The 27,163-nt window shown below is 52.2% G+C and overlaps 1 protein-coding gene across 3 annotated transcripts in view; it reads left to right on the top strand.

Moving 5' to 3' along the window:
• Positions 1–28: 28 nt before the first annotated feature.
• MYO9B (myosin IXB) overlaps positions 29–27,163 on the top strand; it is a 139,446-nt gene continuing 112,311 nt past the window's right edge. For all 3 annotated transcript variants that reach the window (XM_025367239.1, XM_025367241.1, XM_025367240.1), the window contains exons 1-2: positions 29–124; positions 24,480–25,377. In XM_025367239.1, coding sequence (XP_025223024.1) covers positions 24,538–25,377 — 840 coding nt within the window. In that variant the 5' untranslated portion in view covers positions 29–124; positions 24,480–24,537. The remainder of the gene's footprint in view (positions 125–24,479; positions 25,378–27,163) is intronic.

Here is a 27,163-nt window from a genome sequence, read left to right on the forward strand (position 1 = left end):
CGGGAGCGCGCGGGGGAGCGGCGGGCGCGGCGGGGCGGAGCGGTCGGAGCAGCGGCGGGCTGGCAGGCGGTCGTCCGGCCGGGGACCCGGCCCGGGACCGGCGGCGCGCGGCGGCCGAGGCCAGGTGAGTTCCAGGCAGCCTCGGGTTGGCGACTCGAGCTCGAAGCCTGCCTGTGGGGGCTGCGCAGAAGAGGGACGGAGCTGAGGGCTGATGGGGGACGCGACGGCAGGGGTCGAGGGGGCGGGAACGAGCCTAGGGGTCTTGGAGAGGTTGCTGCGGATGAGTTGGAAGCGAGATGGTGAAGGAGAAAGTGGATGGAGATGGAGCTGGTGAGGGAGTTCGCGGGCGTGGGGGGGGTGAGTCTTGTGGCTTTGAGCAGCTTCTCTGAAGAGGACGTGGCTTAAGTGGTAATTGGGGGGTCGCAGGAAAGGGCGTTGTGGGGAGGCAAGGAGGCGGGAACGAGAGGCCCAGGCGGGGGGAGTGGGCAAGGCCAGTGGCGGGACAGCCGGGGTGCGGTTGGGGGGAAGGGGTGCGAGACCAATCTGGGGACGTCTGCCCGCGCGATTGAAGGAAGGGTGTCTGAGAAGAGGGCGGCGCCTGGCCCCCAGTGGGCGCTCAGTGAGTGCGGGGGATTCTGAACTAACTGATGCGGCAGCCGGCTATTGGGAAGCGGGGAAATGGGAGCTGAAAGGGAAGTAAACGGAGTAGAAGTCATGGTAAGAACTAAGGGTAGGCTTAGGGAGGGAGGGCCAGGAGAGGAGGGAAGAGAAGGAAGGGGTTAGAATGGCCCCGTGCAGATAAATGTTGAGGTGCAGCTCCTGGAGATTCCGTCCCGCCCACCCTCCCCTCTTGATTCATGTCCTTCCTAACTTCACACTCAACAGCTGGGTGACCGGGGACGTGTCCCAACACCCTCTGTGCCAGTCTCCTGGTCTTGGAAACGGCACCACCCTCCCTTTAAGACAGGACTAGCGGGATTCTGGGATTCCCTCGATCCAAGGAAGAGACCTCAGGGCCGGCTGTGAGGCCGGAACTGTTTTTCAGGAGGGAGTGTGCATGCACCCTCATGTACAGGACTGTTGCCACCTCCGCAGAGCTGCATCCTTGGACTTAAATGGGTAAAACGACATACAGGAAATCTGTCCCCCGGTTGCTCTGAGCTCAGCCCTGGAGAGGCACGACAGCCACCAGTCCTCCTTTCTTTCCTGGGCACCCTGGAGGCGAGGGGTCTTTAAGGGAAGGCTTCTCTGTGCCTCTGTCTGAGGTGGGAGCCGGTGGGGACTCTGTGTTTTGCAGCCAGAGGGTCCTAACTCGGTTTGTTTTTTGGTGTTGGAGTCTTCAGAATCTTAGGGTGTCCAGGAGCAGCTGGAGGTGACCTGGAAGACAGGAAAGTTATTCACATCTGACAGGCCTGACTCTTGTGGCCCTGGCAGGGACTTTGTGCAGGGTGCTTTCTCCCCTTTCCCAACTGTAGGGATCTTAATCTGGGATCTGCCAGAAGGGCTGGGGAACCCCAGCTTATATTTAGTTGATAGCTCATTCAGGAGATGAACCTGAGTAGTTGGAATATAAAGAGGGCCACAGAAAGATAAGTACCCCCTTCACTTCCAGAATATCCTAGCCTTTAGGAAAGGTGGCTTTGGCCTGGCTTGCCCCAGGACATGCAGTGACAGCCCACAGTCATGCCTCCTGCAGACATTGAACTGTGGGCTTGCCCTGGCCAAGACACCCCAATGAACAGGACCGGGATCTTCTGATCCCACAGCCCTGCGATCACCTCTTCCTGCCGCTAGAGAATGGCCAAGCAGGGTCTTGTGGAGGAAGCACTGTGTTGGAGATCCTGGCTTTGCTTGAGTCTCTGTTCCTGTTTCTGTCCTCTCACCTGCAAAATGAATGAATTGACCTCCATCAGCGTTTTTCAACGTGAAACCCAACTCTTCTCATCACTGTCTTGTCTCCAGTCCATGTCCCCCCCACTTCCGGCCTTGAACTCCACACAGCACCCCCACTCTTCATTCCTGGCTACAATGATCCTGCTTTTATTCCGTTTTCTATTCTACAGTTTATATCCAAAAATGATTGATTGATTGATTGATTGATTGATTGGTTGATTGATTTTTACCGCTTCTTCATCGTCCAAATAAAAAATTGCATTGTCGAAAGTGCTTTTGCACATTGCACCTATTCCCAAAGCTTTGGAAACTGCAAATTTCTGGAAATCCCGAGGCAGTACCCTCCTTCGGGTCCAGTCTGGTGACTCAGTGGAGCAGGTAGAGATGTGGGAATCTCCCCTTTCTATTTGGCTGTAGGATTCATTATTTTCTCCCCACCGGGACCTGTTAACTTGCTGCCTCCCATTCCTCATCTCTTCCAAATGGTGTGTCTTGGGTGGGCCTAGATTTCAGTTAGGCAAGGGCTGATTGTGCCAGGCGCTTGGTAGATTCCTGGGGACAGAGGTGCCCCCCTCCCACCGCTCCCACCCCCGCCGCAACCTTGCACTTCCTCTTCAGAAAGAATGGAGTTCAGGCTAGGCCGCGGTGGCTCACGCCTGTAATCCCAGCACTTTCGGAGGCCGAGGCGGGTGGATCACAAGGTCAGGAGGTCAAGACCAGCCTGACCAATATGGAGAAACTCTGTCTCTACTAAAAATACAAAAATTAGCCGGGTGTGGTGGTGTGTGCCTATAATCCCAGCTACTCTGGAGGCTGAGACAGGAGAATTGCTTGAACCCAGGAGGTGGAGGTTGCTGTGAGCCAAGATCGTGCCATTGCACTCCAGTCTGAGGGACAGAGCGAGACACCCTCGAAAATAAACAAATAAAAAAATAAAAAGGAATGGAATTCAGATCAGGTCATCAGTACAGCAACAGAGGGGCCACAAGATATTATGGGGGCAGAATTAGGAACAACCAATGCAAGCTTTAGGACAAGGGGGATTCCAGCAGGTTTCCTTGGAAGTGGTGGCTGGCCCCAGGTCAAACCTGGAAAGATACCACATGTTAAACCACGCCGGGCAGAAGGGATTGCTCAAGCAGATACCTTTGAAGCCCGGCCTGTACAGAGCATCCCAGCTGTCTCATTCTGCCAACCGGGAGCACGAGGGTCCTTGTTCTTATCTTCCTGATACAGAAAGGCCCAGGCAGGTGATAACTTCAGAGATGGTTCCTTGAGCTTTCTAGAAACATGCAGGATCCTTAGTAACCTTTCACTGGGGAAGCCCAGATCTCCAGGGCAGTTTCTCAACCGCACCACCATTGACATTTGGGGCTGTGCACTGTAGAACGTTGAATAGTGTCCCTGGCTGTCACCCATGAGATGCCAGTAGTATTCCGTCCCCTCTAAGGGGTAACAACCGAAAATGACTCCAGTCATGGCCACGTGTCCCCTTGGGGGGGGGGAGGCAGAATCACCTCCGCAGGTGAAATGTGATGCTCATTAGTACAACCTGGTTCCCCTCTAGGGCCCATCGTTGCCTCAGTGGGTCCTTGGTGTTTGTGGAGCCCCCTGAGAAACTGCCACTAAGAGTGGGAACGGGGGCAGAGACCAGGAACTGAATCCTGCCATCCAGTCAGTTCTTAATCGGAGGGAGCGGGTCTCAATAAAAAGGAGGAACAGTTAGGAACTGACTGTGGGGGGGGGTTAGGCAACGTGCCCGAGGGTGGACAGCAGGTGCCCTTGTCTTTCTCTTCTTTGTCTTATGACTGACCTGGATTTCTGGAGGAACTGTCCTCGTCTTAGAACGATCTGTTGCTTTTCTTCTGAGATTAGAGGTATTCGATTCTCTCCCAAGAGCTACTTTGGAGGTTGCCCTGGATAAACGTCGCTTTTGTAAGCTGCGTTATCTCTTCCGTGGACCCTTTCGCCCACCCGTTCCCAAGCACACACTGCTGAATTTTTGTTCTTGGTCTATCTTGCTCTCCCCTTCCCTGCTTGGCCCCCTCCTTGACCGTGACTTTGCTGCTTTCCCTTGATTGGAGGAAACGCTCTAGGGCCACGGGACTGACGGTCCCTTCTGGGCGCTGCCCCCGCACCCCACCCACCAGCCCTTTGTGTGCCCGGCATCCCCAGCCCAGCTGTGCCAGGCTGCCCCTGCTCGGCCGGCCATTCAGACAGCCCCGGGCGGCCTCTCGGCAGAGCAAGACAAGCCCTTCTCTTCTGCCCTCGTGGTCCCTGGAGTGGCAGAACAAAGGGCTCTGTCTCCACACCAGCCCACCGCCACAGCCCAGAGCCCCGTTCCCTTTCAGTTTCTGTCGTGGCTGGGAAAGAGCCTCAGAGATTAGGCATGTTTCAGAAATGCAGCTGACGAGTTTGGGTTCTACTCATTTCCTCAGCCAGACTTTCTGAGCCCGAGCCCGATGATAAATAAAGTAGTGATTCAAGGGTTCAGCCTGTGGGTTCGTCGGAGCGATGAATAAGATATCCTTGTCTGACTCACTTGTTTAAAACCCCTCTCTGCCCTGCTGCACAGGGCTGTGTGTGCAAGAGAAGGAGCCCCGCTAGGCGTATTTCATGGCTGTTGTTGCTGGGTGCCTGAGTTTGCTAGGGCTGCTGTAACAGAACCGCACGTTGGGTGGCCAAAATGACAGAAATATATTGGCTCGCAGTTCTAGAGGCCAGACGTTTAAGATCACATTCAAGATCAAGGTGTTGGCAGGGTTCGTGCCTTCAGAGGGCTGTGAGATCTGTTCCAAGCCTCTCTCTGATGGCTCATACACAGCCGTCTCTCCCTGGGTCTTTACATCGTCCTCCCTTTGTGCCTGTCTCTGTGTCCAGATTTCATCTTATGAGGACGGCAGTCATAGGGAAGGGGGCCCACCCTAATGACGTCATTTTAAGTGAATCATCCCCATAAAGACCCTGTCTCTAGGCCAGGGTTGGTGGCACACGCCTGTAATCTCAGCTCTTTGGGAGGCTGAGGCGGGAGGATCGCTTGAGGCCAAGAGTTTAAGACCAACATGGACAGCATAGCAAGATCCCATCTCTACAAAAAAATTCTAAAATTAGCTGGACATAATGGTGAATGCCTGTGGTCCTAGCACTTTGAGAAGCTGAGACAGAAGGATCACTTGAGCCTGGGAGTTTCAGACTACAGTGAGCTATGATCATGTCACTGCATTCCAGCCTGGGTGACAGAACAACACCCCTATCTCAAAAAAAAAAAAAAAGACCCAAATATACTCATACTCTGAAGTTCTGAGGTTTAGGATTTCAATATATGAATATTTGTTCGTGGAGGGGAGTGGTGGACACAGCTCAGCCCATAACACTGAAAAAGGGGCAAATTCAAATTGCATTTTTATTTATTATTTATTTTGGGGGGGGACTGTCACCCAGGCCGGAGTGCAGTGATGCGATCTCAGCTCACTGCAACCCCTGTCTCCCAGGTTCAGGTGCTTCTCCTGCCTCAGCCTCCCGAGTAGCTGGGACTACGGGTGTGCGCCACCACGCCCAGCTAATTTTTGTATTTTTAGTAGAGATGGATTTTCATTGTGTTGACCAGCTGGTCTTAAACTCCTGACATCAGGTGATGCGCCCGCTCGCCCTCCCCAAGTGCTGGGGTAACAGACGTGAGCCACCGCGCCCAGCCTCAAATTACATTTTTAGATAATACAGGAATCTGGGGGGAAATGATCGTGTCAATAGAGAACAGGTCCATTTTGTCTTTTCTCACTCCTTTAAATAAACACTTTAAGGGTGAGTAGGTTGGTTGGCTGCATCAATTTTGGAAGCTCCCTGTTGGGAATTTTCCAGATCTCACACTCATACATTCAAGGGTGACTAAAGAGAGGTGAGAGGCCTGATGCAGTGGCCCACGCCTGAATCCCAGCACTTTGGGAGGCCGAGGTGGGAGGATCACCTAAGGTCAGGAGTTTGAGACCAGCTTGGCCAACATGATGAAACCCAGTCTCTACTAAAAATACAAAAATTAGCCGGGTATAGTGGCACGCACCAGTAATCCCAGCTACTTGGGTGGCTGAGGCAGGAGAATCGCTTGAACCGAGGAGGCAGAAGTTGCAGTGAGCCGTGATCCCGCGCCACTGCACTCTAGCCTGGGCGAGAGAGTGAGAGCGCGTCTCAAAAAAAAAAAGGAAAAAAAAAAAAAACAGAGGTGAGGACCCAGCCCAGGGAGGAGTGAATCCCGTGGGATTTTACAGGAGATGTGTTGAGGGCCAGGCCCTCGAGACCGTGTGTGCCTGGTGGGGAAGCAGGATGAAGTTTACAAACAGGGCATGGGGCGGGGGTGTCTCTGCTCTCAGTATTGCCGGCGTCAGGGGCAAGGGATATCCAAAGTAACTCCACTCAGGGACCCAAGTGACCTTAGGACCAACTGCTGTCACAAGTGATTGAACAAAAGAAGTTTCTGGAATGTCTTAAAATCCTTCAGCAAAAAGGAAGTATTGGCTGGGAGCCAGGCTCAGAGCTGGCCCTTGGGGAGACTGAGGAGAACAGAAATAGCCCTCGCCTCTGTTCAGATATTCAGCCAGGAGTCACGAGCATGGAAGTCAAATTAATAGCCCAGTGGGGTCTGTGAAGGTGCCAGCAGCGGGCGAGCCTGTGATGGGAGCCTGCCTGGCCTGGGGACTCGCTTATGGGGGAAGTGGGAGACCCGAGAGCTTCCCCCGTCAGCCGTACCATGGGTCATCTGCCTGGGAGGTGGGCACCGCTGCTTCCTCACGAGTGAAGTCACAGCGGCACAGCAGCAGTGGGAGGCTCAAGGCTTTGCTGTGGATCTTCCCAGGCTCACTGCTCAGAGCATCTCCACGAGGAGGCATCTGCCACCTCCTGCATCCCATTCCAGGGCAGATGAGATCGGGGGCAGGAGGGTGACGTTTGAGATTTTGATTCCCAGGGTACGGGGACTCACGCAGGGCTTTAATTTCCTGGTGAATGTGCCATCGGGGTCAGGGGGTAGCTTGTCCACTGCTTGGGAAGACCCCTGAGGTCCTCGTCACGTGGAGATGCTATTTATTGGGTGGGCACGAGAACAAGAGAGGCAGAGAAAGTGCGGTCGTACTTATTTGGCCCATAGGCGCCATGGAAACTGGTTCCTTTTCCCTGGGTGGTCCCTTGGGAGTCAGCCCCATGATTTAGCAGGGAAGGGAGAAGGTAAGGGTTGGGGTGTCCTGGAGTGAAGAAAGTGGCCTGAACCGGGGCAGGTGCCTCCACAAGGCTGGCTCCTTCTTGCACCCCGCACTCTCAATATCCTGCAGCCAAGTGAGCATGGGGTTGGAACCGTGCTAATGTGTCAAGGGCCCATGAGTCCTTAGGAGGCTGAAAGTATGCAAATGTTCCTTTTTTTTTTTTTTTTTTTTGAGACAGGGTCTCACTCTGTCACCCAGGCTAAAGCGCAGTGGCATGATCTTGGCTCACTGCAGCCTTGACGACCTCCCTGGGCTCAAGTGATCCTCCTACCTCATTCTCCCTAGTAGCTGGGACTGCAGGCAGTCACCACCACGCCAGGCTAATTTTTGTATTGCTTATGGAGACGGGGTTTCACCGTGTTGCCTGGTCTGGAACTCCTGGGCTTAAGCGATCACCTGCCTCAGCCTCCCAAAGTGCTGGGATTACAGGCATGAGCCACCACGCGCAGCCACTTTTCTGATTGATTTAAAGCATAGCTTCTCAGCTGCAGCATTGGTGACATTGGGGACAGATCGTTCTCTTGGGTAGGAGCTGCTGTCTGCACTGTAGGGTGTTGAACAGCGTCCCTGGCCTCCACCCTTCAGATGCCGGTAGCACCCCCTCCTCCGTGTCTGGATAACCAGAAATGTCTCTAGACATGGCCAAGTGTCTCCTGGAGGGCAGAGTCAGCCCTGGGTGAGAAACACTAGTTCGGGGTTCTGTTGACTCCTAAGTGAGTTTGCGTCTGTCGTCATCTGACTGACCGAAGTCCTAGGATGCTGCGCACATTTTTTTTTTCTTTTTTTTTTTTTTTTTAGATGGAGTTTCGTTCTTGTTGCCCAGGCTGGAGTGCAATGGCACAGTCTTGGCTCACTGCAACCTCCACCTCCTGGGTTCAAGTGATCGATTCTCCTGCCTCAGCCTCCCAAGTAGCTGGGATTACAGGCACCCACTACCATGCCCAGCTAATTTTTGTATTTTTAGTAGAGATGGGATTTCACCATGTTTGCCAGGCCGGTCTTGAACTCTTGACCTCAGGTGATCCACCCGCCTTAGCCTCCCAAAGTGCTGGGATTACAGGCCTGAGCTGCTGCGCCCAGCTCACACATTTAAATACACAAAGTGAATGGGGAAGGAGAGAGGAGAGAAATCAGAGAGACTAGGTAGATTCTCCTGGTTAGTAGCCCACTGGGCGCCAAGTGCGGTGGTCTATGCCTGTAATCCCAGCACTTTGGGAGGCAGAGGTGGGAGGATCCCCTGGGCCCAGGAGTTCCAGACCAGCCTCAGCAACATAGTGAATCTCCGTCTCTACAAAAAGATACAAAAATTAGCCAGGTGTGTTGGCACATGTCTGTGGTCCCAGCTACTCAGGAGGCTGAAGCCAGAGGATCACTTGAACCTGGGAGGTCGAGGCTGCAGTGAACCAAGGTGGTGCCACTGCACTCCAGCCTGGGTGACAGAGAGAGACTCATCTCAAAAAAAAAAAAAAATTATTAGGAATGTATTTTATGCATTCTGGTGTTTAGTGTGAAGACGGAATCAATTTTTTTCCAAATAATTAATGTAGGGTCTCTCACCCTCAGCACTGCTGATATTTGTGGCTGGGTCCGTCTCTGTGGTGGGGCCCTGAGCACCACGGGGTGTGGAGCAGCATTTCCAGCCTCAACCCTCTTCATGTTGATAGCATCCTCCCTGTCCCGACAACCAAATATGTCTCAGGGCCAGGCGCAGTGGATCACACCTGTAACCCCAACACTTTGGGAGACTGAGGCGGGCAGATCACTTGAAGCTAGGAGTTGGAGACCAGCCTGGCCAACATGGCAAAATCCTGTCTGCACTAAAAATACAAAAAAAAAAAAAAATTAGCCAGGCATGGTGGTGTGCACCTGTAATCCCAGCTACTTGGGAGACTGAGGCACAAAAATAGCTTGAACCCAGGAGGTAGAGGTTGCAGTGAGCCAAGATCATGCCACTGCACTCCAGCCTGGGCAACAGAGCAAGACTCTGTCTCAAAGGGAAAAAAAAATGTCTCAGGACAGAGGTTGCCAAGTGTCCCCTGCGGGCAGAGTCTGTTCCAGGGCAGAAACACTGATGTAGAAGAACACCAAGCTTTTGAGGGGCAAGCAGAGCCTGTTGAGACCTGCAGGTCAAGCCCATGACCGGCCTGAGGCGACTCGTTTCTCACCTGCCTTCATGTTGTGATCACCAGAGTCCCTGGCACAGGGATGAGCTTCAAGGGGAGCTGGGGAGTGGCTGTTTCACCAAAGACATTGGCGGCAGCAAATCCTGGGACCATTGCCCCCCGATCTGGTTTCGCTCTCAGGTGATCAGAAAGTGGAACCAGCTTGAGCCTGGGAGGTCCTTTGTAGAAACTGAGCGGAGGGTGGGTTTCCTGGCCAGGAGGAGGAGCATCTAGCTGAAGGCCACAAGGGCTGGATCGCGGATGGGCGGCATGGGGGGATCCTGGCATGCAGAGAGCACTCCACGTGGAAGCCAGAAGCCTGGGGCAGATGGGTGGCCAGGTCGTGAGCCACCTAGGCAGCTCAGCAGATGTGGAGAATGGGAATAAACTTGGGGGTCTTTGGGGGATTAGTGGGATAGGTGACAGCTAAAAGGTACAGGGTTTCTTTTTAAGGTGATGTAAATGTTCTAGCCAGGGGCAGTGGTTCATGCCTGCAATTCCAGCTCTTTGGGAGGACGAGGCAGGAGAATCACTTGAGCCCAGAAGTTTGAGACTGGCCTGGGCAACGTAGGGAGATCTCATCTTTAAAAAAAAAAATAGAAAAATTAGCTGAGTGTGGACTTGCACCTGTAGTCCCAGCTACTCCAGAAGCTGAGGTGGGAGGATTGCTTGAACCCAGGAATTCGAGCCTGGCCTGGGCAACATAGGGAGACGCCTGTTCTTACCCTCGAGATGGCTTTCCCTCTGGGCGTGACGACAGATGGGCTGTGTGATTGCAGAGGGGTCTGCCCTTTCAGACCCATGTCCCTGGCTGCCCTCCCCATCTTCGTTTACAAGCCCACAGGTCACCCGGGAAGGACCTGCAGCCCAGCCACCTGCGGGGCCCGGTGGCTCGGCCTTCTACCTGTGACCAGAACCCACCTGCGTCTCATGGGCCTGATCCAGGCAAATGTCAGCCCCCCCACAAGGCACCCACAGGACGTGCTTCCACCCAGGCCCGCCACAGTCCATCTGCCACAGATGGTAACATTTTCTTAATGTCACTCTGGTCCTGGTGCCCCTGCATCAAACCACATGGGGCTCCCCTCTCGGACTTGCATGAAAATCTAACCACATTTGCAGGGCCCTGGAGGATCTGACCTTCCCCATCTCGGCTTCTCTCTCTCCGCCTCCAGCCTTGGACCCACCGGCCACACTGGGCTCCTTGTTCTCAGACCCGCTCTGACCCCGCCTGCCCACTCCCCGCCCTTGCCTGGGCTGCTGTCCTCAAGCTCCAGGCACGTCCAGCTCGTTTGCACTATACAGGCCTCAGCAACCTTTTGCCCTGAGCACTGCCCCATGGGTTCCTATCCCTGGCTTCCCCACCTTGGCCTGGCTCATATTGGGGCCGATTATTTTTTGCTGTAGGGGCCGTGCTGTGCACTATGGGACACTGAGCGGCATCCCTGGCCTCCACCTACAAGATGCAGTGTCCCCTTGCCGCAAGTGGTAACATCCAAAATGTCTCCACGGCCAGGCACAGTGGCTCACGCCTGTAATTCCAACACTTTGGGAGGCTGAGGCGGGCGGATCGCTTGAGGCCAGGAGTTCAAGACCAGCCTGGCCAGCATGGAGAAACCCCGTCTCTACTAAAAATACAAAAATTAGCTGGGTGTGGTGGCGGGTGCATTTTGTCCCAGCTACTTGGGAGGCTGAGGCATGAGAATCACTTGAACCCGCAAGGCAGAGGTGACAGCGAGCTGAAATAGCGCTATGTACTTCAGCCTGGAAAACAGAGCAAGACTTCATCTCAAAAAAAAAAAAAAAGAAATGTCTCCAGACAGATGTCTGTCCCAGCGGGGACAGACTCACTCCTGGCTGAGAACTGCTGTGCTAGCACAGTTATGCTGGATTTTTCCTCCCCAAAGCACTTATCGCTGTTGCAAATACCTCCTTGCTTTGTGGTGAGTGTGTTTTCCGTCTCCTTCACCTGCACGTTCTGTCTCCTGTGCCCAACTTCAGCCTGGCCTGGGGTGAGCACTGGAGGAACATTTGTTAACCATATGTTGAAAGAAGACAGCCTCCTCTGAAGCATCAGCACAGATCCCAGGGAGGGAGACCCCAGGGCCTGGAGGGGTGGGCATATAGCACAGGTCCGAGAGCACTTGGGCTGTGGGGAGGCGGGTGGCCAGAACGTGCTGAAAGAACACATACCTGGGAAGGGACTTTCTCCGGGGCGTGGGGCTCAGAACAGTCAGGCCGGATGGAAGTTCTGGGGGAATGCCTTGTGGAAGACAAAGGACAATCTGAACAGGTTCAGAAGAACACATTCAACTCCCCTTGGGTGAGCGTGGGATTGGCAGAAGTCATGAGAGAGCATTTGCGATGAGCTTCTTGGGAATATTCAGTTAAGGCAGAAAAAAGACTGGAGCAACTGAAGGGCTCACCCAGCTACTTTCTGGCCTGAGTGTTCCACTCAAGGTCTTCGGCACTGGGCAACTGGATTCATGTCGTGGGGCTTCCATAACTAAGTACCTATCCTGGGGTGGCTGAGGAGGCCACAAGTCTGAAATGAAGGTGTTGGCTGGGCACGGTGGCTCATGCCAATAATCACAACACTTTGGGAGGCCGAGGCGGGTGGATCACCTGAAGTCAGGAGTTCACGACCAGCCTGACTAACATGGTGAAACCCTGTCTCTACTAAATACAAAAAAATTAGCCAGGCGTGGTGGTGCATGCCTATAATCTGAGCTACTTGGTAGGCGGAGACAGGAGAATCGCTTGTACCTGGGAGGCGGAGGTTGCAGTGAGCCGAGATCACGCCATTGCACTCCAGCCTGGGCAACAAGAGCAAAACTCTGTCTCAAAAACAAGCAAACAAACAAACAAAAAATTAGCCGGGCATGGTGGTGGGTGCCTGTAATGCCAGCTACTCGGGAGGCTGAGGCAGGAGAATTGTTTGAACCCGGGAGGTGGAGGTTGCAGTGAGCTGAGATCGCACCACTGCACTCCAGCCTGGGCGACAGAGCAAGACTCCATCTCAAAAAAAAAAAAAAGGTGTCAGCAGGACCACACTCCCTCTGGAGGCTCTAGGGGAGGACTCTTCCTGCCTGTTCTAGCTTCTGGGGCTCCAGGCATTCCATGGTCTGTCGTCACATCACTCCAATCCCCGCCTCCGTCTTTATTCACATGCCGTCTTCCCTCTGTGTGCACATGTGTCTCTTTTCCTTTTATAAGGATACAAGTCTTTGGATTTGGAGCCCACCCTAGTCTAGTACAACCTGATCTTAACTGACTACATCCCCAAAGCCTTTGTTTCCAAACAAGGTCACGTTCTGAGTTTCGGGGTAAGCATGAGTTTTGGGGAACACGAATGAACTCCCCACTGGAAATGCCTCTCTTTGTGATTTTGCCCTGCGGATGCTGTTTCTTGGCCCTGCTGGCTCCCCCAGCTGCTCCCCAAGGAGTTTCCCATCCCTGCTCTGTCCCACCCCTAGGACTTGGCCCCTTAGCAGGGCCTGGGCCACCAGTGATGCCCACCAATTCCTGTGATGTCCTGTGCCAGCCTGTGATATGAGCCCATTCACCTCTGCAGTGGAATCTTGGAAGCAGCCCCACTTACTTATTTGTGTGTGTGTGAGAGAGAGAGAGAAACAGGATCTGTCTCTGTTGCCCAGGCTGGAGTGCCCTGGCACTATCACGGCTCGATCTCCCAGGCTTAAGTGATCCTCCCACCTCAGCCTCCTGAGTACCTGGGACCACAGGTGCACGCCACTATGCCCGGCTCATTTCTTATTTTTTGTAGAACTGGGGGGTTCTTTCTTTGTTGCCCAGGCTGATCTCAAACTCCTAGGCTCACGTAGCCTCGCAAAGTGCTGGGATTACAGGCATAAGCCACCACACCTGGCGATATCCCCACTTTTTGAAATGCCCCAAAAGAGCTTAGTTCCTCCCTCCTGTCACCTGCACTGGACCATCCCTTGGAGTTTTCTTAACAGTTTCTTCTCTTGAATGTCCTCTTCCTCCCGACTGGCACGTGATCACGGCCATCTTACGGTTAGGTTGGAGATGTAGAAAAATGAGGACAAAGGCCTCTAAGTCGTCCTTCCAGTCTGAGCCACCCTAACCGACAGACTGACTTTGTGGTCATTCCTCCGTGTGTGTGTTTCCATCTTTCCCATACGGCCCATGAGGTTTCTTCTTAAAAAAAAAAAAAAAAAAATCCTCAACAGGATCAGCGAAATGTACGCGAAACGTGACATGCGCTGAGTGCTGCAGGATGCATCCTAAAGGAGTCTGCTGCAATGCTAGTTAGCCTTCTCTTAGCCTGAGAATGATTTCATCCTATAAACATGTGGCTTCAAATTATGGCCTTATATAAACGAAAACGGCTACGCTACACTTTCTGGAGGCCCCGTCCGGAGGCCTTTATTTTCCAGTAAATTCCAAATCCTCCACCAAACTGGTAGGCAGAACCCTACTTTCTGTGCAGCCGGCCTTGAGAGCGGCTAATTCACATCCGGCCACTGACCCCCCACCCCCAGGGCCTGTTTTTTTCGTTGTCATGCCTTTCCTTACACCTCCTTTCTATGAGAACACAAGGAAAAGGCTCTGAATTGAGATTGGCATTTTTTCAGAGTGCAGAAGCATATACCGGCCTGGCTTTTACAAAGCCATTTCTTTTTGCACCGCTCCGTTTTTTTAAAAGGAGTATTCATTTTTATTTTAGTGAAATGCACATAACGTGTAATTTATAATGAGTAATATTCAGTGCATTCACAGTGTTGTGCAAACACCAGCTCTATCTGATTCCAGAACACTTTCATCCCCCAAAAGGAAACCCCGTCCCCATCCGCATTAGCCATCTCTCCCCACTCCTCGTCCCCCAGCTCCTCACAACGACTCATCACTTTCTGTGTCTGTGAATTTGTTCTGGCGTTCTGGACATTTCTATAAATGGAGTCACACCCCATATGGTCTTTCGTGTCTGGCTTCTCTCAGTCAGCATCGTGTTTTTTAGTTTCATCCACGTTATAGCATGAATCGGTGCTTCCTTCCTTTTTTTTTTTTGAGACAAGATCTGGCTCTGTTGGCCAAGTTGGAGTGCAGTGTAACGATCTCGGCTCACTGCAGCCTCTGCCTCCCAGGCTCAAGCCATCTTCCCACTTCCGCCTCCCAAGTAGCTGGGATTACAGGCACACGCCACCACGCCTCGCTAATTTTTGTGTTTTTTTCTGTAGAGACGGGGTTTCGCCATGTTCCTCAGGCTGGTCTCGAACTCGTGAACTCAAGCGGTCTGCCAGCCTCGGCCTTGCAAAGTGCTGAGATTACAGGCGTGAGCCGCCTCACTCAGCCTTCATTTCTTTTTATGGCCAAATAATATTCCATTGGATGAATGGACCACGTTGTGTTTTTCCATTCATCCGTTAACAGGCACTTTGTTAGCACTTTTTGGCATTTCTTCGAGGATCTTTGTAGTCTGACAGTTTGATTTTCATTTGGTGACAAGGGGATCGTTCTTACAAAAGGCCTTGGTCGTACTGATGCTATCAGCTGGAGGATGTGTTTTGCTTCCTGTTCGCATTGTCTGTGCGTGGGATGGGCAGAGTCAGGGGGTAGAGTGGTTATGTTAGCCTTGGGGTATTTTGGTGAGACAATTCGATTTAAGGAAGGAAACACGTTTCCAGGACCCAGACCCCAAAACACAACCACGACCCAAGGTTGCCACTTGGCTGAGCTGTCGCCCACAGGGACTTCAGGTCCCTGGTTCCTCCAGCCCCATCTGCTTCCTTCCATTCCCACCAGAACCAGGGGATTCTCCAAGGGCAGGTTTCACATCCACTTGGGGCAGGGATCTTAAGCCACAGCAAGACTAATTTCCAGGTCCCGGGTCTCCTGGGAAACCACAAAAGACTGAGCCCTGCCAAGTCAGAACATTCTCTGAAGCTCTGATAATCAAAACAGTGTGGCACCTCACAAGCCTCAGCAGCCCAGAGGTGGACCACATATATAAAATAATTCCATGTGTAGTATTTAACAAAGGAGGCTCCCCAATCCAGGGAGGGAAGGATTCTTTCACAAAAGGCATTAAAACAGTTGCTTCCCTGTTTGGAAGCAGTTTTGTTTCATTTTTTGTTTTTTTGATACATGGTCTTGCTCTGTGGCCCAGGCTGGAGTGCAGTGGCATGATCACAGCTCACTGCAGCCTTGACCTCATGGGCTCAAGCAATCCTCCTGCCTCAGCCTCCCGAGTAGCTGAGACTATAGGCGTGCACTACCACGCCCAGCTAATTTTTAAATTTTTTTATAGAGATGGGGTCTTGTGGCCAGGCACAGTGGCTTACACCTGGTAATCCCAGCACTTTGGGAGGCCAAGGCAGGCGGATCACTTGAGGTCAGGAGTTTGAGACCAGCCTGGCCAACATGGTGAAACCCCATCTCTACTAAAAATACATAAATTAGCTGGGTATGGTAGTGTTCGGGCCCAGGTAGAGGGGGTCAGCCCAGAGCTGTGGGTGAAAGGACAGGCCCATGTGGGAGCAGGAGAGGACCAGGCCGATGAGCCTTGCAGAGGGCACTCCAGCTTGTGGTCCCAGCTTGTTTCTGCTCCCACCACCCCCATCCCACTGCCAGGGAGGGACGTCCCTTCTCTGGCAACCCCCTTCCCCACAGCCCTGGCTGCTCAGCAGCCGCCTTGAGCAAGCCTTATCCACTTCCTCCTGGCCTGGGGGAAGGGCACACATCTGCCAGTCCTGTGACCATCCTCTTCAGCCCCATCTCTGAGAGTGGGGTTTCCTGAGTGTCTGTCCTTCTGCCTCGCACATCAGGGGCCCAGAGCTGCAGAAGCCCCCACAGGCTGTGTTCCCAGCAGGGCTCAGAGGGCTCCTGGTACTCCGTCAGCAGTCCCTGGAGGACGTGGAGCAGTCTCAAGTGCAGCCATCCGTGTGGCCTTCAGCCCTTGTGATTCTGTGAGCTAGCATCAGCCCTCCCTTCGGAGGGTGGCAGAGGCTGCAGGAAGCAGGAGAAAGAGCCCATCCTTGGGTTCTCCTGGCTTCTCGCTCAGAGCTGCTCTCTGCTATGAAGGAGGAAGTAGGCATATCCCGGTGAGCTTTGCACCGCCTACATCCAGGCAGCTCAGCCGTAAGTCAGCCCAAAGCCCGCTAGCTGGGAGCTGCACTGTGCCCCTGGTCACAAAAGTGAACGTCACAGGACAGGCCAACTCCGCCTGGGCCTCGCTCTGTGCACATACACAGGTGCACGCATGTGTGTAGGCAAGAACATGGGGGTAGGCGTCTGCTTGCAAATGTTTTGTGTACAAGCATGTACGTGTGGCTGTGCACGTGTGTGTGCGTGAGCGTTCATACGGATGTATATGCTGGGCGAGGCGGCTGGATCACTTGAGGCTAGAAGTTGGAGACCAGCCTGGCCAACATGGCAAAGCCCCATCTCTGCTAAAAATACTAAAATTAGCCAGACGTGGAGATACATGCCTATATCCCAGCTACTTGGGTGGCTGAAGCTCGAGAATCTCTTGAACCCAGAAGGCAGAGGTTGCAGTGAGCTGATATCGCGCCGCTGCTTTCCAGCCTGGGCGACAGAGCAAGACTCCGTCAAAAAAAAAAAAGCGCTTGCACATATGTTCCTTCATACCTGTGTCCTTGTATGTATGTGCATGCATGTGAGTGTGTATACAGGCATGTGAATGTGTGTACAAGCATGTGTGCATAGTGTGTCCGTGTGTGCTGTGTTTATATGAGCATGGATGTGTCCTATGTTATGTGCACACAGGTGTGTTCATGTTTGTGTACTGTGTGCACACAAGCATGTGTATTCACATGTGTGTCCTCTGTGTACATGCAAGCACATGGAAGTACACATGCCAGCACACACACACATTCGTGCAGGTGTGATTAAGACATGTATCTTGGCCAGGCACAGTGGCTCACACCTATAATCCTGGCACTTTGGGAGACCGAGGCAGGCGGATCACCTGAGGTCAGCAGGAGTTGGAGACCAACCTGGCCAACATGGTGAAACCCCATCCGAATCAAAAATAAAAAATTAGCTGGGTGTGGTGGTACGCACCTGTAATCCCAGCTACTTGGGAGGCTGAGGCAGGAGAATGGCTTGAACCCAGAGGCAGAGGTTGCAGTGAGCCAAGATCGTGCCACTACACTCCAGCCTGGGCAACAAGAGTGAAACTCCCATTTCAAAAAAAAAAAAAGAAAAAGACATGTATCTTTAATTTGGGCTCCTGTATTCCTCACTTGGCTTGGAAGTGTGTAAACCTCTGTCCATCTTCCTTGGCCCTATGGAGCTGCCTGAGAACATTCCATGATTAACTCTCGTGGCGTCCTAGTACAACCAGGTGAGTGATACCATGTGGCAGCTGGGAACCTGACGTACCTTTAGATGTCCAACCATCTCCCAGCCATGGTGTCTGAGGAACTGTGCCTGGGCTCAAGGGCTGAACTTTTGAATACAGAGCAAGAAGTTTTAAAAAGATAAACTCTGGGGAAATGGGATCTTTTAAATCCATGTAATTTTTAAAGCAGTATTTTTTGGGGGGTGGTTTGAGACAGGTTCTGCCATGTGGCCCAGGCTGTGGTGCAATGGTACAGTCACTGCTCACTGCAGCCTCCACCCCCTGGGCTCAAGTAGTCCTCCCACCTCAGCCTCCCAAGAAGCTGGGACTACAAGTGTGTGCCACCATGCCCAGCTAATTTTTTTTTTTTTTTTTTTTTTTTGTAGAGATGCCTCGTTGTGTGGCCCAGGCTGGTTTAGAATTCCTCAGCTCAAGCAATCCGCCCTCTTCGGCCTCCCAAAGTGCTGGGATTATAGGCATGAGCCATGGCACCTGGCTTTGTTGTTGTTGTTGTTATTGTTAAGACAGAGTTTTACTCTCTTCCCCAGGCTGGAGTGCAATGACGCAATTCACCTCACTGCAATCTCCACCTGTTGGGTTCAAGCGATTCTCCTGCCTCAGCCTCCTGAGTAGCTGGGAGGGCATGCCTCACCATGCCCAGTTTATTTTGTATTTTTAGTAGAGACGGGATTTCTCCATGTCGGTCAGGTTGGTCTCGAACTCCCAACCTCAGGTGATCCGCCCACCTCGGCCTCTCAAAGTACTGGGATTACAGGCATGAATCACCACGCTCAGCTAAGCACCTGGCCTTTTTAAGCAGTTTTATCCAGATGAAATTGTTACATAATAGGCTGTACTTACTAAGTGTGCAAACAGCTGCGAGCCCACCACCATGACCATCATAAACACATCCATCATCTGAAAAGTGTCCTCAGGCCTCTTGTCATCCCTCCCCGCCCCACATCCCCAAGCAGCCACCAATCAGTTTTCTGTCTTCATAGATCAGTTTGCATTTTCTATAATTTTATATACATGAAATCAGACAGTATAGGCTCTTTTTAAAAATTAAGGAAAAGTCAGACAGTATAGGCTCTTTTTAAAACTTAATTAAGGAAAAGTCACAAAATGTAAAATTCACCATCTAAAGCGTGCAATTTGGCTGGGTGTGGTAGCTCAAACCTGTAACCCTAGCACTTTGGGAGGCTGATACAGGCAGATTGCTTGAGCCCAGGAGTTTGAGACTAGCCTGGGCAACATGGTGAAACCCAGTCTCTACTAAAAATACAAAAATTAGCCAGGCGTGGTGGCATGTGCCTGTAGTCCCAGCTGCTCGGGAGGCTGAGGTGGGAGGATTGCTTGAGCCAGGGGAGGTTGAGACTGCAGTGAGCCACAGTTGCACCAGTGGACTCCAGCCTGGGCAACAGAATGAGATCCTGTCTCAAAAATAAAAATTTGGCCAGGCATGGTGGCTCATGCCTGTAATTCCAGCACTTTGGAGGCCGAGGCGGGCAGATCACTTGAGGTCAGGAGTTCCAGACCAGCCTGGCCAACATGACGAAACCCTATCTCTACTAAAAATACAAAAATTAGCTGGGCATGGTGGCGGGTGCCTGTAATCCCCTGAGGTTGGAAGAGAGGCTGAGGCAGGAGAATCGCTTGAACCTAGCACATGGAGGTTACAGTGAGCCAGGATCGCAGCACTGCAATGGAATGCAAGACTTTGTCTCAAAAATAAAATAAAATAAAATAAAAATTAGTGTGCTAGTCAGTGCATTCACAGTGTTGTGCAACGACCAGCTCTGTCTGGTTCCAGAACATTTCATCCCCTTAAAAGGAAACCCGGTCCCCATTAGCAATGACTCCCTATTCCCCCTCCCCTAGTCCCTGGCAACCGCCAATCTGCTTCCTGTCTCTATGGATTTGCCTGTTCTGGACATTTCGTATCAACGGAATCATACACCCAGTGGCCTTTTGTGTGTGGCTATGGCCTTTTGTGTCTGGCTTCTCTCAGCCTCATGTTTTTGGGGTTCATCCATGTTGTAGCATGGAGCAGTGGTTCATTCCTTTTTATGGCTGAGTCATATTCCGTTGTGTGGATGGACCACGTTTTGTGTATCCATTCATCTGCCGACGGACGTTGGGTTGTTTTCGCCTTTCGACTGTTGTGAATAGAGACGCAGTGAACGTTGGTGTACAAGGAATTGAGTCACTGATTTCCATTCTTTTGAGTCTATACCTGGGAGCAGAATTGCTAGGTCTGTATGTAGTCTCTTTTTTTTTTTTTTTTTTTTTTGAGATGGAGTCTCGCTCTGTCGCCCAGCCTGGAGTGCACTGGCAAATCTCGGCTCGCTGCAAGCTCCGCTTCCCGGATTCACGCCATTCTCCCGCCTCAGCCTCCTGAGTAGCTGGGACTACAGGTGCCCCCCACCATGCCTGCCTAATTTTTGTTTTTGTTTTTGTATTTTTAGTAGAGACGGGGTTTCACCGTGTTAGCCAAGATGGTCTCAACCTGCTGACCCTGTGATCCGCCTGCCTCGGCCTCCCAAAGTGCTGGGATTACAGGCATGAGCCACCACGCCTGGCCGTGTCAGGCTCCTTTCACTCAGCCCAGCAATTCTGAGTTGCTTTCCTACCATTGTGAGCATCAGGAACCAGCCATCCTGAACTTGTTGGTTCCTTCTCATTGCTGAGCCATATTCCATGGTGTGGTTAGTTTGTTCATTCAGTTGGTGGACATTTGGGTTCTCAGTTTGGGGGTCTCAGAAGTTAAATGTCTCTGTCTCGACATCTGCGTCATTTCTCCTGAGTAACTCCGGAGAGGGGAATTGCTGGGTCGCGTGCTAGGTATGTGTTTTAACATTGAAAGAAACTGCTAAAGTGTTTTCTAAAGCGGATGAGGGCCAGGCACAGTAGCGCATGCCTGTAATCCCAGCACTTTGGGAGGTCAAGGCAGGTGGAGTTCCAGAGCAGCCTGGGCAACATGACAAAACCCCCTCTCTGCAAAAAAAATACAAAAATTAGCTGGGCATGGTGGTGCGGTCAGAGGATTACTTGAGCCCAGTCAGCCTGGGAGGTTGAGGCTGCAATGAGCTGAGATCACGCCACTGCATTCCAGCCTGAGTGACAGAGTGAGGCCCTGTCTCAAAACATAAAAAAGTGGAAGAGCTGCCTCGTTCAGATAGTAGTTGTTGTTGTTGTTGTTGTTGTTTAAGACATAGAGTCTCGGCTGGGCATGGTGGCTCACGCTTGTAAATCCCAGCACTTTGGGAGGCCGAGGAGGGTGGATCACCTGAGGTCAGGAGTTCGAGACCAGCCTGGCCAACATGGTGAAACACCGTCTCTACTAAAAATATAAAAATTAGCCAGGCATGGTGGTGGGCGCCTGTAATCCCAGCTACTCAGGAGGCTGAGGCAGGAGAGTCGGTTCAACCCGATAGGCGGAGGTTGCAGTGAGCCAAGATCACACCACTGTGCTCCAGCCTGGGTGATAAAGCGAGACTCCATTTCAAAAAAATAAAAAAAAAAAAAAAACCAGCGTCTCGCCCTGTTGCTCAAGCCGTGTCTTAAGTAAATAAAATAAAAATAGAAGCAAACAACAACAAAAAAAACCAAACCTGCCTCTCAAGGCTTTATCTCATGACCTGGAGGAACATTCAAATGCACTGACATGTCAAGGGAAGAATTAGATTTTACAACTGAATGAATAAGACAATCCAGATTTCATTAAGCTATATACAGTGTATATCTGTTTCCCTGGAAGAAAACACGATAGTTACTTACTCACTTGGGGGAAAGTTTTAAGAGAAACTTTTAAGAGAAAGTTTTAAGAGTTAAATGTCCCCCAGCCTTCTTCCCTGTCGCCACTCCCTATCCCTGTGTGAACTGTTGCCTCAGCCTCGTAAGTTATCGTTTCTTTCAGCCTCAGCCCTTCTAACACTTCTGCAGGAATTCCCAGAGCCTCTGGTGGCCCTGACCCCACTCAGACACAGTGCTGAGTCATGCTTCTCTTTAGGGCAGAGGTCAGCAAACCTTTGCTTTGAAGGGCTGGATAGTAAAAATTCAGTCTGTACCTGAACTGTTTCATTCTGCTCTTGTAGCAAAAGCAGCCACAGACAATAAGGAAATGAGTGGGCAAAGCTGCCTTCCAATAAAACTTTATTTATAAAAACAGGTGGTGTGCCTATCATACTATCCTTTACTCTTTTACTCACCTCATGAACGAACTCCTCTTCATCCTTCAGAACCCCTCTTTTTTTTTTTTTTCAAGATGGAGTCTTACTCTGTCGCCCAGGCCAGAATGCAGTGGCACAATTACAGCTCGCTGCAACCTGCACCTTCCGGGTTCAAGTGATTCTCCTGCCTCAGCCTCCCAAGTAGCTGGGATTACAGGCGCCTGCCACTGCGCCCGGCTAATTTTTGTATTTTTAGTAGAGACAGGGTTTCACCGTGTTGGCCAGACTGGTCTTGAACTCCTGACCTCGAGCAATCCACCCATCTTGGCCTCCCAAAGTGCTGGTATTACAAGTGCGAGTGACTGCGCCTGGACTCAGAACCCCTCTTAGATATTCTCACTCCCCTAATGTCTTCTCTTGTTCTTTAGGATAATCACTCCTACTGTGTGTCTTTTAACCATTGCGCTGGATTCACCTCTGCACTCACGTCTGTTTGAGTACCAGCCTCTCCTGCCTGTCTTTGGGCCCCATCTTCACACCCTCAGCCATTCTTGGTTGACTCGTGCCGCATTTATGGCTCTTGCTCCAAGCCCCCAGGTGGGCTGGCACCAGCATTTCTTTTTCTTGCAACCTTCAGAAGCAAATGCATTTTTTAGGAATAAACTTGGCTGGGCACAGTCACTCATGCCCATAATCTCGGCACTCTAGGGGGCCTAGGCAGGTGGATCGTTTGAGCTTAGGAGTTCAAGGCCACCTGGCCAACATAATGAGGCTGTCTCTATTAAGGAAAAAAAAAAAAAAAGGTTGGGCACAGTGGCTCATGTCTGTAATCTCAGCACTTTGGGAGGCCGAGGAGGGCGGATCACCTGAGGTCAGGAGTTCGAGACCAGCCTGGCCAACATGATAGAACCCTGTCTCTACTAAAAATACAAAAAAAATTAGCTGAGCTTAGTGGCGGGTGCCTATAATCCCAGCTACTTGGGAGGCTGAGACAGGAGAATCACTTGAACCCGGGAGGCGGAGGTTACAGTGAGCTGACATCATACCACTGCACTAGAGCCTGGGCAACAAACAGCGAATCTCCATCGCAAAAAAAAAAAAAAAAAAAAAAGAGAAAGAAAAGCCAAGCCCAGACTTCATCACTACACAATATATGTATATAAGAAACCTGCACTTGTAGACTGGGCGTGGTGGCTCACCCCTCTAATCCCAGCACTTTGGGAGGTCGAGGTGGGCAGATCACCTGAGGTCAGGAGTTCGAGATCAGCCTGGCCAACATGGCAAAACCCCGTCTGCACTTTTATAAAAAAAGTAGCCGGGTGTGGTGGCACATGCCTATAGTCCCAGCTATTCAGGAGGCTGAGGCAGGAGAATTGCTTGAACCCAGGCAGCAGAGGTTGCAGTGAGCCGAGACTGCACCACTACACTCCAGCCTAAGCGACAGAGTGAGACTCTTGTCTCAAAAACAAAAAAAAAGGAAAAGAAAAGAAATTGGTATTGGCAGACTGCTACTTACCACCCCCCTGGTGTGCTTCTGATGTCACTAGCTCTTCTATTCAAGCCGTCTCTCTGGCGGAGGATCCTTTCCGGGGAGTCCTATCGCATTGCGAGTCTCCTGTGGTCTTGGACAGCTGGCTCCTCAGTCTTTCCTTGTTGCCCGTGACCTTGGCAATCTTGGGAGCACCGACCATATTCCTGCAGGATGCCCCCTGCCTGGGCCTGCCTGATGTTCTTCTCCCCAGTAGACTGGAGTTGTGGCTTCAGAAGCAGCCGCCCTCTAAGCCATTTGCCTGAGTGCGTTTTTTGTGGCTCTCCCAGACTTTGTCTTCCTAGGTTGGGTTTCAAGGATCCTGGAGTTTTGGGAATCCCAAATTTCAGGACTGGTTCAGTCTTGCTCATCCCCACATGCCTCTCACTGTTACCGGTGTGTGGCCAAGGCTTGTGGGGCCGAGCCTTCATCTGCTTGGGGAGCTGCTGGGGAGGTTTATTCAGAGATGAGGTCAGGAAGGATGTGGGCTGGGAAGGGCATAGCAGAAAGAGGGTCATGGCTGTTAGGCTTCCAAGTTGAAAGGCTGCCTCTGGATGGGGTGGAATGGGGGCTGGGATGGAGCAAACTCAGGGGGAAGGGTCAGGTCTTGGGGGTTGTCTGATGATGTCACTTGTAAAAACCACTATCAAAATTTTTTTTTTTTAAGTGACAGAGTCTCTCTCTGTCACCCAGGCTGGAGCATGGCTGGTATAATCATGGCTCACTGCAGCCTCGATCTCCTGGGTTCAAGTGATCCTCCCACCTCAGCCTCCCGAGGAGCTGGGACCACAGTTGAGCACCACCATGTCTTTATTTTTTGTAGAGATGGGGTCTTCCTATGTTGCCCAGGCTAGTCTCAAACTCCTGGCCTCAAGCAATCCTCCCACCTTGGCCTCCCAAAGTTTTGGGATTATAAGCATGAGCCACTGCATGAGCCTGAGGTCATGTTGAAGGACAGACAGACCCTCACGGGATGCCGTGACTGGTTGCCTCTGGCTTTTTGGGTGAGCCTAGTCGGGTAGGGAACTCCAGCATTGGGTCAGGTGCTATCTGCCCAGGAGTGGGACTCCACATGCCCCTTAAACTTCCCCCCACCTCTCTGACTGTGCCTGGCTCTGACCTCCCTTCCAGCTCCAGGACACGCGGGCCCCGAGCCTGGGAGGCATGCTGAAGCCAGGCGGCCGGCAGGATGAGTGTGAAAGAGGCAGGCAGCTCGGGCCGCCGGGAGCAGGCGGCCTACCACCTGCACATCTACCCCCAGCTGTCCACCACGGAGAGCCAGGCCTCGTGCCGCGTGACCGCCACCAAGGACAGCACCACCTCGGACGTCATCAAGGACGCCATCGCCAGCCTGCGGCTGGACGGCACCAAATGCTACGTGCTGGTGGAAGTCAAAGAGTCGGGCGGCGAGGAATGGGTGCTGGATGCCAACGACTCGCCTGTGCACCGGGTGCTGCTGTGGCCCCGGCGGGCGCAGGACGAGCACCCGCAGGAGGATGGCTACTACTTCCTGCTGCAGGAGCGCAATGCAGACGGGACCATCAAGTATGTGCACATGCAGCTGGTGGCGCAGGCCACGGCCACCCGACGCCTAGTGGAGCGTGGCCTCCTGCCACGGCAGCAGGCGGACTTTGATGACCTGTGTAACCTCCCTGAGCTGACCGAGGGCAACCTCCTGAAGAACCTCAAGCACCGCTTCCTGCAACAAAAGATCTACACATATGCGGGGAGCATCCTGGTGGCTATCAACCCCTTTAAGTTCCTGCCCATCTACAACCCCAAGTACGTGAAGATGTATGAGAACCAGCAGCTGGGCAAGCTGGAGCCACACGTCTTCGCGCTGGCCGACGTGGCCTACTACACCATGCTCAGGAAGCGCGTGAACCAGTGCATCGTGATTTCGGGTGAGAGCGGCTCTGGCAAGACCCAGAGCACCAACTTCCTCATCCACTGCCTCACCGCCCTCAGCCAGAAGGGCTATGCCAGCGGCGTTGAGAGGACCATCCTGGGTGCTGGCCCCGTGCTGGAGGTGAGCGGGGAAGCTGGTTGGTCTTGGGAGGGGGCCTTTGTTTGGAAAATGTGGGTTTTGAGCCAAGTGCGGTGGCTCACGTCTGTAATCCCAATACTTTGGGAGGCTGAGGTGGGAGGATTGCTTGAGCCCAGGAGTTCAAGATCAGTCTGGGCAACATAGCAAGACCTTCTCTCTACAAAAAAAATGATCAGCCAAGCAGGCATAGTAGTGCTCACCTCTAGTCCCAACTGCTCAGGAGGCTGAGGCAGGAGGATCACTTGAGCCCAGGAGTTTGAGGCTGCAGTGAGCTATGATCATGCCACTGCATTCCAGCCTGAATGACAGAGAGAGACTCCGTCTCAAAAAAGAAAAGAAAAGAAAGAAAGAAATTTCAGGCCAGGTGTGGTGGCTCATGTCTATAATCCCACTGGTTTTTGGGAGCCTAAGGCAAGAGGATTGCTTGAGCCCAGGAGTTCAACATCAGCCTGGGCAACATAGCAAGGCCACCTCTCTACAAAAACAAAACAAAACAAAAACAAAGATTAGCCAAGTGCGGTGACACACATTTGTTGTCCCAGCTATTAGAGAGGCTAAGGCGGGAGGATCAATTGAGCCCACAAGTTGGAGCTATGATCGCACCACTGCACTCCAGCCTGGGCAACAGAAAGAGACCCTGCCTCTAAAGAGAGAAAAAGTGGAGGTTTTCTGATAGTTGTTATTATTCAGGTACTGCGAGGCCAACTGGTCAGGATGCAACTGCCCTTGGAAAGAGAGTTTGTTACTCACAGTTCCCTAAAGAGGGTGCAATGCCATGGAAGGCCACAGAGGGAAGCACTGGAACGCGTCAGGAGACTGAGGGAGAGAGGGAAAAAGGGAGCGGAGAGAGGCAGGAACCTTTATTGTGATTTTCATGCATCGAAATGTGCTAGGCAGAGTAAGCTGGCTTAGGATTGGCTTGTTTGAATTATTTCAATGGGCTCTGGGGCATAAGGGCTGCCCCTTGTTGTTAGGTGCCAGGGCCTGGGGTGATGAGAGCAGGGGATAGTGGGCTGGAGTGTGAGAGCCCTACAGAGGAGGTGGCTGGGGTGTAGGCTCTGGACTAGTTGGTTTGCATATGGAAGGCAAGTCCCGAACCATCTCTAGGAATTGGCTAGAACCAATCTAGGAATTGGAAAGGGCCGTCTCTCTGGGGTCAGCCAGGCCCCAGATGTCAGAGCATCAAAAATACAGAAAATAAAAAGTCACTGGGTGTGGTGGCTCATGCCTGTAATCCCAGCACTTTGGGAGGCCGAGGTAGGTGGATCACCTGAGGTCAGGACTTTGAGACCAGCCTGGCCAACATGATGAAACCTTGTTTCTACTAAAAATATAAAAATTAGCCAGGCATAGTGGTGCGTGCCTGTAATCCCAGCTACTTGGGAGGCTGAGGCAGGAGAATCACTTGAACCCGGTAGGTGGAGGTTGCAGTTAGCCAAGATTGCTTCACTGCACTCCAGCCTGGGTGACAGAGTGAAACTCTGTCTCAAAAAAAAAAACAAAAAAAGGTCACAGTTAATACACATTTGGCTTCCAGATCATGGCCGTTCCTTCTCAAGGTGCCTGAAAGAAAAGGCTGGTGCATTCAAACCAGTTTGAGGAGTGCTTCATAATGGGGCATTTCTAGGGGCACCGGCAGGGTGGAAGGAAGCCAGCAAGGCGTACGGCAGGCCTGGGGGTTAAGGGGATGGCGAGGCATTGTCACAGAGTGGGCAAGGGGAGGAGGCCACCTGGTTTCACTGTAGAGGCAGCAGAGAAGGGACCAACC

The sequence above is a fragment of the Theropithecus gelada genome, chromosome 19 (genome assembly GCF_003255815.1).
Source record: "Theropithecus gelada isolate Dixy chromosome 19, Tgel_1.0, whole genome shotgun sequence".
NCBI lineage: Eukaryota > Metazoa > Chordata > Mammalia > Primates > Cercopithecidae > Theropithecus > Theropithecus gelada.